This window comes from Theropithecus gelada, chromosome 1, assembly GCF_003255815.1.
Source record: "Theropithecus gelada isolate Dixy chromosome 1, Tgel_1.0, whole genome shotgun sequence".
Lineage (NCBI taxonomy): Eukaryota > Metazoa > Chordata > Mammalia > Primates > Cercopithecidae > Theropithecus > Theropithecus gelada.
This window is the reverse complement of record NC_037668.1, coordinates 7892143-7904853: the sequence shown is the minus strand read 5'-3', so window position 1 is coordinate 7904853 and position 12711 is coordinate 7892143. Positions and strand designations below refer to the sequence as shown.

At 46.4% G+C, this 12711-nt stretch overlaps 1 protein-coding gene across 3 annotated transcripts in view; it reads right to left on the bottom strand.

Moving 5' to 3' along the window:
- VANGL1 (VANGL planar cell polarity protein 1) overlaps nt 1-12711 on the bottom strand; it is a 56035-nt gene that overhangs the window by 11326 nt on the left and 31998 nt on the right. For all 3 annotated transcript variants that reach the window (XM_025361709.1, XM_025361717.1, XM_025361715.1), the window contains exons 5-7: nt 4392-4525; nt 2834-2966; nt 1380-1614 (exon numbers count right to left, since the gene is read on the bottom strand). In XM_025361709.1, the coding sequence (XP_025217494.1) occupies nt 1380-1614; nt 2834-2966; nt 4392-4525 (502 nt within the window). The remainder of the gene's footprint in view (nt 1-1379; nt 1615-2833; nt 2967-4391; nt 4526-12711) is intronic.

Genomic DNA, 12711 nt, shown 5'->3' with positions numbered 1-12711 from the left:
TTGGTTTCTTACTATTTCTACATTGCTTTCCTAAGGGTAGTTACTGGTTGACAATGTAACCAGCAGGATACACATATAGTGCAGCGTATAAACAGAGGTCCTTATAAAAAACAGCTACCAAATGTTACACGCGTGCCACATGCCAAGCTCATCTACTCTCTACCATGCAATTTACATGCCATGTTGCTATATTTAATGTAATTCTTACACAACAACCCTGTCAGAGAGGTATTATTATTATCCTCATTGATACAAGAGCAAACAAGTGTAGAGGAACTGAAAGAGTTAATTCATGTGACGTACTTAAAACACTACCTGTCATATGAAGAGGCCAGACTAAATTGCTATTATTACTATTGGTAAAAATAATGCTATTGCTTTGTCAGGCATTTTGGGCGTTACAGAGTTAGTTTTACCGAATGGTCTTTTAGATTATGGTATTTAGCACACTTTAGGGATATTACAAGAAACAGACATGTATCTAATAGAAGGTAGAATAATTTGAGCACAGTCACAAACCAATTAAGTGGTGGAGCTAGGATTTGAACCCACCTCTCTGTAGAGAAGTCAATTGCTATATCTTTACTCTATTTTGCCTCCTTGGCCACAACCCTCTATTAGATACCTGGCTGTTTCTTGTAACACTCCTTAAGGTGTCCTAAATATCGTAATCTAAAAGACCACTCAGTAAAACTCATTCTGTAATGCCCAAAATGCCTGATGGCATTTTTTTTTTTTTTTTTTCTTTTTGGATGGAGTCTCACTCTGTCGCTCAGGCTGAAGGCTGAAGTGCAGTGGTGCAATCTTGGCTCACTGCAAGCTCCGCCTCCTGGGTTCATGCCATTCTATTTTTTACCAATAATAATAAGAACTATTTAGTCCACCCTCATCATATGACAGGTACCGTTTCAAGCACTTCACATGAATTAACTCTTTCAGTTCCCAAAACATACAAATGAGATAGTTACTAGTATTATCCTAACCAATTAACAGGTTAGGAAACTGAGGCACAGAGCTATTGCCATGTGCCCAAGGTTATGCATCTAGTTGGTGGAGGAGCCAGGTTAGAATGAATCAGTTCAGCTCCAGAGTCCATAATGCACCCCAATCACTATTCTGTACTGTCTCCAATCACTATTCCGTACTGTCTGCAAGTGAAATTCTCTCCTCTGTTAGAATCCAGAGGCCTTCGACAGGCATATTTAAAAAAACAATTGTACTAACATAGCATAAAGTAAGTGAGAATCACTAATTCTTATTACTTGACGTTTTAGAGAAGCCTTTCGATTTTATCACTTCTAGTAACACGTAAAATTCAACTGGCCAAGCTCAGTGACAAGCCAGGATGACGGTGGCAGAGCCCGCCCGGAGCAGCGCACCTTGGGGGTCATGCCGTTGGTGATGCAGAAGGCCAGGTGCTGCAGGATGCTCTCCATGCTGTGGTAGTGCTGCTGCCGGGTGGTGCGCAGGTACTTCTGGAGAGCCCTGGCCATGGAGGGGAAAATGGCCTGGGCGGCCTCCCTAGGGTCCATCACCTCCCCTGGGGCTTTCTGCTGCTCCTCGACCTGGAGACGCTGAATGTGGATGAAGGCCTCTTCCACTGCAACCACCAGCCTAGAAGGTGATGCAACACTAAGTAATTAGGATGGTGCCTGCCACAGGGTGTGCGAATAGAATGACACTTGTCCACCCTCCTGTGGCCTGACCTGCCAACATATTCAAGGCCCAATCATGCTGCTTGCATCCTTCCTTAGCTGTCCCCCAGAGGGTGTAGAGGGAGGAAGGGAGAAAGAAAAGCAACAGCAAAAATAACATGTGGAACAGGGGCCCCAGGCGTCGGGGGGAAGGAGCCCCAGGACTGGGAGATGAATTCTGTTCTCAATTCTGTCACCAATGAGCTTGGGAAATGCACTTAAGTCCTTTTCTCATCCCTGCAATGGTTAGATGAAAAGAGTTCTAAGGCCTCTCCAACTGGCTATAAAAGGCTCTGTACAGAGAGAGGTGGTTGGTGGTGCAGAAGCAGCCCTGCAAAGAAGCAGAGCTGCGTGCTCCCTGGTCCAGCCACCCACACTAGCAGCCCCTGGGAAACAGGAAGAGGCACAGCACACATGATGGAATGCACCTCTGTCCCCTTCAGTGAATATGACCTGATGGTGAACACCAGCAAGGGTCCAGGGGTGCAGAACAGGCCCACTCAAGTGTGGGCAGGGGGCCAGGAGGACCAGCACCACCCAGGAATCTGTTAGAAATGCCATTTCTTGGGCCCAACTCCACACCTACTGAGGAGGGCTTTTGCAGGCAGAGCCCGGAACCTGCATCCTGTATTTGAACAGCCCTCCCAGTGATGCTCATACATCCTTCAGTTTAAGAAACACTGGAGCAAGGTGCACTCCAAAGGTGTCCCCACAGGTCATGTTTTTAAACAGAAACCTCAGTCTAGTGGTAAAAAAGGAAAGATTAAAAGTCTATAAGAGGCCGGGCATGGTGGCTCATGCCTGTAATCGCAGTACTTTAGGAGGCTGAGGCAGGCAGATCACTTAAGGTCAGGAGTTTGAGAACAGTCTGGCCAACATAGCAAAACCCCTTCTCTACTAAAAATACTAAATGTTAGCTGGGCGTGGTGGTAGGCGCCTGTGATCCCAGCTACGTGGGAGGCTGAGGCATGAGAATCGCTGGAACCTGGGAGGCAGAGGTGACAGTGTGCCAAGATCTTGCCACTGTACTCCAGCCTGAGCAACAAAGTGAGATTCTGTCTCCAAATAAATAAATACATAAAAAAAAATAAAAATTTAAAAGTCTGTAAGAGGGTACTGGCATCAGGAGGGCAGTATACCTTGCTTTTCGCTTCTTTACTCGCCGTTCATGTTCAGCCTCTTCGTAATACAACTCATTGTGGCTTGAGTCCCTGCGTCGAGCAGCTGCAGCAATCATGGCCCGGGACTGGCCAGTGGCATTGTTACTGGGGCCTTTGGGGAAAGGACAGTGAAAGAATAGTGTTAATACCACGAGGCTGGGAAACAGAGCAGAAAACTAGTACCGCAATCTGTCAATGTTGTCTACCCACCCCCTATGAAACACACATACACAAATCCTAAAGGTCACTTCCCAGGAGGGTGAACTGTGCCCCGGATCCGCATGCACTATGTCCAAGGCAAGAGAGCAGAGGAATCTCCCTAAACCCCAATCTGGTCAGTGGAAATGGAAAAAGAACTCAGAAGGGGATGAAGAATGCTTGACAATTAAAATGTTGGCCAAAAACAACACACAGAGTGTGCTGAAGATGTTACCATCTGTTACATAAAGTTTCGGTTTGGCCATAACGGCAGCTGGGACATCAAATTTCAGCAACAAGACAATGAGACCGAATAAGAGGGATGGGGAGAATAAGGACAGACAGACAAAAAAGAAAGTCAAAGGACATGAGACACTGAATCTACAATGGAAAGCAAGCTATGCTGGAATGTCATGGCAGCTACAACTTTTACAGGAAATACCAATATTAATGACCCATTAATGAATACAGACTCAGAAGTCCTGTCCTGTCCTAACCACTGACCACCTTAACTTTTCAGAAACATAGGCAGATTTCTGGCTTTCTTATGGATGATCTACTTGGCTGGTGACTTGGTTTCACTAGTGGGAATCTTTGCTAAGTTTTCAGATCACAGATTAAATTTATCAATCCTCCAGGCTTCGTGAGGGAGCTCACACCTCATATAGCCAAAAAATAAACAATTACATAACTGGGAGGATATTACCACCAAAAATTGACACTGTATATAAATCACTTGACTTGTTGACAATATAATCCTCTCCGAGGGTTTGCAAAGTTCTTGCCCTCACCCAACGTACCCAGTAAGAAATGACACCGCATCCTGTTTCTTGCACTTAACCATCTGATACCCTGAAACATAGCTTGGACTTACCCAGCCTGGCCTCCAGCCTCCTGCCACCCACTCAACTCCGGCTCCTAGCCACGAGTAAGAAGTGCCTGTAGGTATCTCACCAGATGCCTGAACTACTGAGATTTCTAGTCTTAATGATTTAGGTAGCTTTCTGAGTCTGTGGGTAATGTGTACAAATTTTGAAAAGCAACCCTTTCCTAATAGCTTCCAATATAAGGTGAGCCTGGCAGAAGGCAGGAAACACACACCACTGCTGTTTTCAATCATAAAATCCCAAAATGAACAGGCTTCCCACATAGGTAGATGGTAAATCAACACTTCTCTAAAAATGTGTCTGCCTACATAAAATACAGAAATTGTTCTGAAACGAGAATGTACCATAAAGGTAGGCCCAGAGAGGAAGCAGAACCAAACGTACCATGAAGCTTAAATAGTCACCCAACTGTGCCCCTATGAGCACTGCAGACACCGTTTCAAGGCACATACCATCTACATTGTAGACTTTCAGCCCGGCCATGTGCTTGGCTGCTCGGAATTTGGAGGCTGTTAGGAGGTTTGGGTTATAGATGGTGAAATCTTTGTAGTAATTTTCTAGGACCACCAGTGCTGCTCGTTGGATACTGAGAAAAAAAGAACAAAATTAATGCAAAGCTTTTTCACTGAATATGCAGGTCCTAAATGAAAAATCCTCTTTTAGAGTCAGGTCAAGGAACACAACGTCAAAGATAATCTCATACAGAAGTCCGCTGGGTCCTACCACACCTCTGGTCTCCAGGATGAGAACTTAAAGCTGAAACTAAGCCCCATGGCCAAGTGGCTTCTGTGCCCTCTCCTGGACCTGTGATTAGCCGCATCCCATCTAGCCCTTTGTTGAAAGAGGAAGAAGTTACAACTCATAACTTATATTTAGTTTTAGGCACCCAAGAACTTTTTCTATTTTTCCTCGGTTTATAAAAGAAGAAACTGAGGAACCCCCCAAAAGGGCAAGAGGCTTACTAATGGTTGCAGGGCTAATAAGTGAAAGAACAAAGTATAGATTCACGTTTCTAAGGTCCTCATTCAAGGTTTTGTCTCGTAGGCCTCGGTGCCCCTGGGTATGAGGAATCCTGGAACTTAGGTTTTATACAGACCAGAACAACTGCAGCCATCCAGGGCAGTACTTAAGAGGGCCTCAGCCGGGCACGGTGGCTCATGTCTGTAATCCCAGCACATCGGGAGGCTGAGGTGGGTGGATCAGGACTTTGAGACTAGCCTGACCAATATGATGAAACCCCCTCTCTATTAAAAATACAAAAACTACCCGGGCATGGTAGCACATGCCTGTAATCCCAGCTACTCGGGAGGCTGAGACAGGAGAATCACTTGAACCTGGGAGGCGGAGGTTGCAGTGAGCCAAGATTGCATCATTGCACTCCAGCCTGGACAACAAGAATGAAATTCAGTCTCAAAAAAAAAAAAAAAAAAAAAGAGGCCTCCACTGAGACCACCTGATCTTTCTGGGTCCCCCTGCCCTTTGGACTGCTATCTCTGGCCTTTGGCAGAGGGGTATGAAGGTGACTATCCATGTTCTGATATTCTAGGTCTCCAACCTATCCTCTGCTTGGTCGTCAGAGAGCAGCAGGAGAACAAAGAACAGGTACCATCAACAAGTGGGAGAGAGGATGTGGGAGGGCACTTACAATTGGAAATGAGTCTAGACAGCAAAAGAATATGCTCTTGGTCTACGGTGCATGACACTTGCCACTTTGAAGAACACCTTGCAATGATACAGCAAGGGTCTGCACATACCTGATTCTCATTTCACCCTCACAGTCATTCGAGGTAAGAAAATTGAGGCTCAAAAATCTATGACCTGCACAACAGCATGCAGTCAGTAAGTAGGAGACCTGGAACTCTGATATGATTTACAAACCTCCAAGTTGAGCTTTCCGGTAACATGCAGCCTCTGTGCAACAGTGTAGGTGCTGACATCTCCAACCACCACCATGTTAAATACCACAGATATATTTTTATCTTGCCCTTTAGATTTTCCTTTCTAGTACTCTGCTAAGCAGATCGGCTTACAAGGATTATTTGCAGTAGCCGGAGCACCAGGACGGGGCTCCCTTTGATTCCTGGATGACCGCACTGTGTTCCAACACTCTCAGGGTGGCTCAGGGATCTTCACTTCACACCAAGGCAAGGGAGTTCCCAAACCATCCGCTGGAAATTCTGTCGACCCACCCCTTTGGCCCCCCTTGGAGCTCTGCTTCAAGACTTTAACAGAGTTGAATCTGGAAGTCAGTCAGCTAACCTGCTTAAGAGCAGAATCACGGCAAAGCTTTCTGAGTTATATCCCCGGCAGTGCCTGCAATCAGTTGGTACTTAATGTTGTCCTAGATAATGTACAGTCATGTGAGGCTGGGGAACACTACCAGGGGAAATCTGGTGAGACCAACTTTGCATAATGGAAGTAAAGCTAAGACTCCTAACAGCAAATCTGCATTTCAAAAATTTTGATCATTCAATTAACTCAGTTGCTCACTCGTCATTCCATATTTGAGTGCCTGTGTCTGCTAAGCCCTGGGAATATCAAGATAGACAGAAGGAGCTCCTCCTTAGTCAGTACATGGAGCATGAACCCCATGACAGTGAGTGTGCTCTCATGCTGGAACACGTGGGTCTAAGTAACCATGGAGAAGAGCTTCTGGCTGCCTGGGACAGGGTGCAGCCTTCCTGAGGAGGTGGCCTTGTGTGGAGATTTGTGTGTCACGAGAGCTCTTCCTGCAGAAGTCCACTCTGCTTGCCCTGAAAGTCTCACCTAGCAATCTCCAAGTCAATGTGGCTCCAACCCCGTCCTTGCCCCCTGTCCACGGCATTCTCCAGAGAGGCAAGTGTTTTTTTATTCCTACCCCATCCAGATATTCATCGCAGCCCTCTCCCTGCTCTCTCTCTCTACACACATACACACACACACACAGACACACACACACACACTCTCTCCCTGGTGTGCCTAGCTCAGCTCTCAGCCCTGTGTGTGCCTTTTCCGGAGTGCCTGGGCTTTGGGAGGCAAGGAGCCCCTCTGCATGGCTGTAAGACTCAGTTTACACACACACACCCACTAGGGTTCAAACCTACTTCATCCCCTCCTCTAATGATACAGAAACATCTCCAGGCCCCCGGATTCCCAACAGAAAAGTATTACCCTGATCTAAATTTAAAAATTAAAAGGCAATCATCAGAAGTTCTCCTCAGAACCATCTCCAACTCAAAACTGTCTCGTGGTTGCTGAGTTTTGGTTTTCTGTTCAGCGAGGCTGCGAGGAGGGGCCAAGGGAATCCCACTAATTCAGCTGGGGCGGGTGAGGGGATGGCTGGGTCGAAGCCTCCTGGCTGTGTCTCTCACCCTCCACCCTGTGAGTGCGATGCACTGCCCCGAGCAGTGGCTTCTGTCTCCAGCAGGGCTCCTGGCCCACTGCCTTCCAGCATGGGGCCTCAGCAGATGCTCTCCAAATGGGCCAGCTCTCCAAATGAGCCAAGTCCACAGCCTACCTGACAGCCCCCTCAGAGCAAAGTCCTGGTGTCCCAGGAAGTGCCCAGGGTGGGGGCGGGTACCGTGAGATGCCAGCCCTGGGTGTCACAGGCACAGCTCTCACAGTCCTCCCAAGGAGTGAGAGCCTTTGCTCAAAAATACCAAACAAAGGGAAAGCGCAGGCGTCCTGCACTCCCTCTGGCTCTGCCCTCTCAGAGAAGCAACGGGATGACTCAGAGCCTGGCCAGCTCCCAGGCTGAGAAGCCAACGCTGGAGCTGAAGGGATCTCAGGGAGAAGTTGATAAACACCTGCAAGAGTGTGCATGCTCTCACCTACAGAGGATGGTCTGTCTGATGCCCAGCATATCTAGCAATATTAGGGAATGAGAATTTCCAAGTAACTAAATAAACACATAACTCAAGTGCACGACTTAAATAAAATGGTTGTGACCTTTTGGGATAAAATCCAATATGCCTTTCTTCATCTTTTATTTTTTGAGACAGTCTCCCTCTGTCACCCAGGCTGGAGTGCAGTGGCACAATCTCGGCTCACTGCAACCTCCACCTCCCAGGTTCAAGAGATTCTCCTGCCTCAGACTCCCAAATAGCTGGGACTACAGGCACGTGCCACCACGCCCAGCTAATTTTTATATTTTTAGAAGAGACGGGGTCTCACCATGTTGCCCAGGCTGGTCTTGAACTCCTGAGCTCAAGTGATCCGCCCACCTTGGTCTCCCAAAGCTCTGGGACTACAGGTGTGAGCCACTGCGCCAGGCCTTTCTTCATCGTTTTGAAGGTAGTGAGGTCTGTGATGTATGATTTAAGTCTCTTGATTACTCCAGATGATTACGCATCTTAACGCTTAGCTGTGCCATGTACATAATGCAGTGAAGACACTGGGTTCCATCAGGAGGTGGAGGCCATCTATTCCCACTCTGTCCCAGGCTGCAGCAAGTGTGAATAGGTGAGGTTGTTTTGTTTACATTTTTTTCTACATTCTCCCTCCCTACTGGCTATCAGTCATTCCTAATTACTACGCCATGGCCTCGGTCATAGCCCCAGGAGGCCAGGACGCAGGGAGCAGCCGTTCCCTCCGCCACTGTCAGCGCCCAGCATTCCTCCTGCCTCGATTCCTCTCCACCCTCCAAATATGGAAGGAACCACAAAGCCAACGCAGGACTGGCTTCTTTCAGGAAGCCTTTTCGAATCCTCCAGGCCCCGCTGATCTGTCCCTAAACTTGCAGTATCGAAGATGATGACACGTGACTTGTGATGTCTTCGAGGAAGGTGGTCTTGCCCCTTCAACAAGCTCACCTATGCAAATTCCTGACACACAGGGGACACGTCCTTTGGTTCCTCCATGGGTCTATAATACTTGCAGGCTTAGCTTCTCTGTTCATGCAATCTTAGAATTCCCATAGGCCTAAGATCAGTCCTGAATATGTATTTCATAAAATCACGGAATTTCAGAGGCAAAAAAAGGCCCCAGAGATGAACAAAAGCAAATCCTTCTACAAACCCCAATCTCTAGACCACACAATCTTGGGGAAACGTGGGAGGCAAGAAAAATCAAGTTGGTTAGAAACTAGCCCCCTCTGTTGTCACCATTACATTCAGAGAGAAAAGGTGGTAGCCTGACTGAACAGGACCCCTGTATTGCTGTCAGGGGGAGCCTGAAGTATAGACTGCGGACTCAGCCCCCTCAGAAACCTATGACAAGGAGCATTTTCCCAAGATAGAGGACTCTGTGCTCAACTGGTGCCGCGTGCCAACATACCTGCCTAGTCACAACCCCAGGAAAGAAATACCCTCTCCCAGACCACATAGATGTGTAGAAAACAGCACATGAAGGTACACCTAGTTGTGACAGAAATTTGCTTGAGACCAATGCATAAAAACCTCCTCAACCGGCTTGGGTCTAGGCTGGTCCAAACTTGAACTCCTGGGAAGGACAGACCAGCAATGGGTCTACATAAAGGTCTAAGGGAATCCGACAGCTACATTTTAATTTAAAACTCACTGCTGACCACATTGCCTACTGGCCTACTTTCTTTGCAAGACAAAGAGGGTGGAATGAGAAAGGCTGTGGTCTTTTGTGTCTAATCAACCAGGAAAGCACTTCCAGTGTTGTTGACAACTGTTACATGACTGCCATGGCAACAGAGAAGAGGGGCTCGCCCTTGGGCTACATTTCTTAAACAGACCTGGAAAGAAGCATCTCAAAACACAGTTCAAATGTTAATGCACAAAAATCTAAAAGACATCTTTTTTAAAGATAAATTCTGAAGGAAAAAATACAAACCAAATTAATGCCCTGCATACCTAGACCATCCACTGCCTCCCCATGCTCTGTGCATGTCTGAGTCTGCACAGAGGCTGCGGGAAAAGGCACGCACAGTGCAATTGGTACAGACTCTGGCCCCAGACAACACGACTCCAGGCTCTCTCCCTCATTCATTCAACTTGAACGAATTAGTCACTTCTTCAAACCTCATACTCTTCATCTGCAGGATGGGAAGAACAGTACAGAAAACCCTGCTTACCAAGATAAGTGGGCTCCAAAATACTCAGCGGCATAAAATGTCTTACTGAAAAGCTAATGAATTGACTGGGGCAGGCCTGGTACAGGCAGCTACTCAGAACCTCCAGCAGCAGCCTGCGAGATCCAAGTATACCAGGTGCTGGCTGAGGTCGGCATCGCCCTAAGGCAGGTTAAGTCTCATGAGCTTAAATATCCATTGAGATGATTCCAAGTTCTATGACATTCTGAGACTTCAAAGCTAGTTGTCATTTACACCAGGAAAAATATTGGAGACTTGGGAGTTCGCCCTCCACTTTCCTGCTTCCTAAAGAGGAGCAGCCCGCCTGGTTTAGGTCTATGCTGAAGATGAAGTAACACATTTTAAAGTGCTTATTCAAAGTAAATAACTCATAAACGATAGCCACCATGAGCTTATATGGCCATATATGTTGAAGCGGCCAACTTGATCCCATGTGCGCCTGTACCAACCTCCCCCAGAGGCCCACCATGATGGTACTGCCATGGGAAATGAGCCAAGATGGGTCCACTCTGCAGTCTTCCTTAGGGACTGGGGCCACAAAGCTATGCTACTCTTTGTTTTTATGCAGTACTTCCTGCCAACTCTCAGCCTCCTGAAAATCAAACCTATGTATAGGGAGGCATCCACTATAGAAGGAGTACTAGATCCCAGAAGGTCTAGACTCCTGCTACCTACCCTGTAATCCTGTATAAGTCATTTCCCCTTTCTTGGCCTTTGATAAAGAGATAATACTGACTACCGCATGTGGTTGTTGAGAAGAGCAAATGAAATAATGACAGTGAAGGCATCTATAAACTATAATGCATTCTACAAACACAAAATTTTTATTATCTCATTACTAATAAGGAGCATGAACATTTTGCAGCAGGGATGGGGTTGGTTGATGGCTAGAATATACACATAGTCCCTAGGCACAAAAGCATGACCTCACTTCCATTTATACTGAACCTCAAAATTTTAGAAATGGAAGGAATCTTAGTGTTTACCCAAGCAGAGATTCCAGAATTAGAGAAATCAAGAGTCCATCAGTCCAATCTCCCAAACCATATATCAATTATTTTTAAAAATTATTTTATTTATTTATTTATTTAGAGATGGAGTCTCACTCTGTCACCCAAGCTGGAGTGCAGTGGCATATCTCAGCTCACTGCAACCTCTGCCTCCCAGGTCCAAGCAATTCTCCTGCCTCAGCATCCCGAGTAGCTGGGATTACAGGCACAGGCCACCATGCTTGGCTGATTTTTAGTAGAGACAGGGTTTCGCCTTGTTGGCCAGGCTGGTCTTGCACTCCTGACGTCAGATGATCTACCTGCCTTGGCCTCCCAAAGTGCTGGGATTACAGGTGTGAGTCACCAAACCTGGCCAATTTTTATTTTTATTTTTGAGACAGAGTCTCCTTTGTTGCCCAGGATGGAGTGTAGTGGTGCAATCTCAGCTAACTGCTTCCCAGGTTCAAGCAATTCTCATGCCTCAGGCTCCAGAGTAGCTGGGACTACAGGCACATGCCACCACACCTGGCTCACTTTTGTATTTTGGTGGAGACGGATTTTCACCACGTTGCCCAGGCTGGCTCAAACTTCTGGCCTCAACGCATCCACCCATTTCAGTCTACCAAAGTGCTGGGATTACAGGCGTGAGCCACTGTGCCTGGCATCCATATACCAATTCTTTTTATAAGCTCCCAGATGACATCCAGCCTTTGCTTGAAAAGAAAGTTCATTTTCACATTGAAATGACCTTTCAGTTCTACCACTGGTTCACCCAATGCTTTGTTCTGAACCCAAGTCCCCTCTTCTCATGAAAGCCTATTACATACTTGAAGGAAACAATTGTGGCCATAAACCACCTCCATTTTAACTCCCTTATTTTGTAGCTAAAGGAACCAAAGCCTAAAAAAATGTGTGCACACATACACACATACACACAGATGCACACACAGTCCCTTCTATTTCCCATTCATTCACCCTCCCGTGAACTTGATTGTGGCTTCTGCAATCAAACTTGTACTCTTACATGTTATTAAAATCAGAAATTAACATTGAGCTTTAGAGCTCATCCAGACTGATGCCCTCACACTTTATGGCCTGCAACTTCTCCCTGAGCAGGGAGAAGAGATGAAGACATCCCCTATGGACAAGTCCTTTTCAAGTTTTAGCCACATCTTTTCAAATATGAATTTGATCCCTTCAGCTAGGTCAAGAAAAACAGCTTTCTTCACATGTGGAAAATGTCAAAGAACTTCTTGCATGCTAATTCCCCAAATATATGCCAGGTCATTCTTCTCATTACCTAAGTACATGCTGACAGAAAAAGCACTAAAAAGTTTTCTTGTCATAGAGTAAAATCTGCAAAGATCTCCTTTAAGGGCATGCAGTCACTATCCTGAAAGCCAGCTAAGGATGCTACATTCAGAAAAATCTTAATAACTAGCCTCTCCAACTCCATCAAAAGCAGTTATAAATGGTGAGCACCTGCTAAGTCTCCAGTACTGTGACCCGGATGTAAATGAAACCTTCCGGGGGCTTACGCTCCAATCAGTGGTGAGCACCACTCAAACAGTAAGTACAGTCAAGTGATCCAGAGACCATGACAGAACATGCACACTAAGAAGAGGGGGATGGTGTTCCCGCTGGGGATCCACAGTGGGGGCAAAGCTGGACCGTTAAGTCTTACAAGATGAATGATGGTCACACCATGGACAACAGGCTGTAAAGCAAATTCCACGCAGAGAAAGC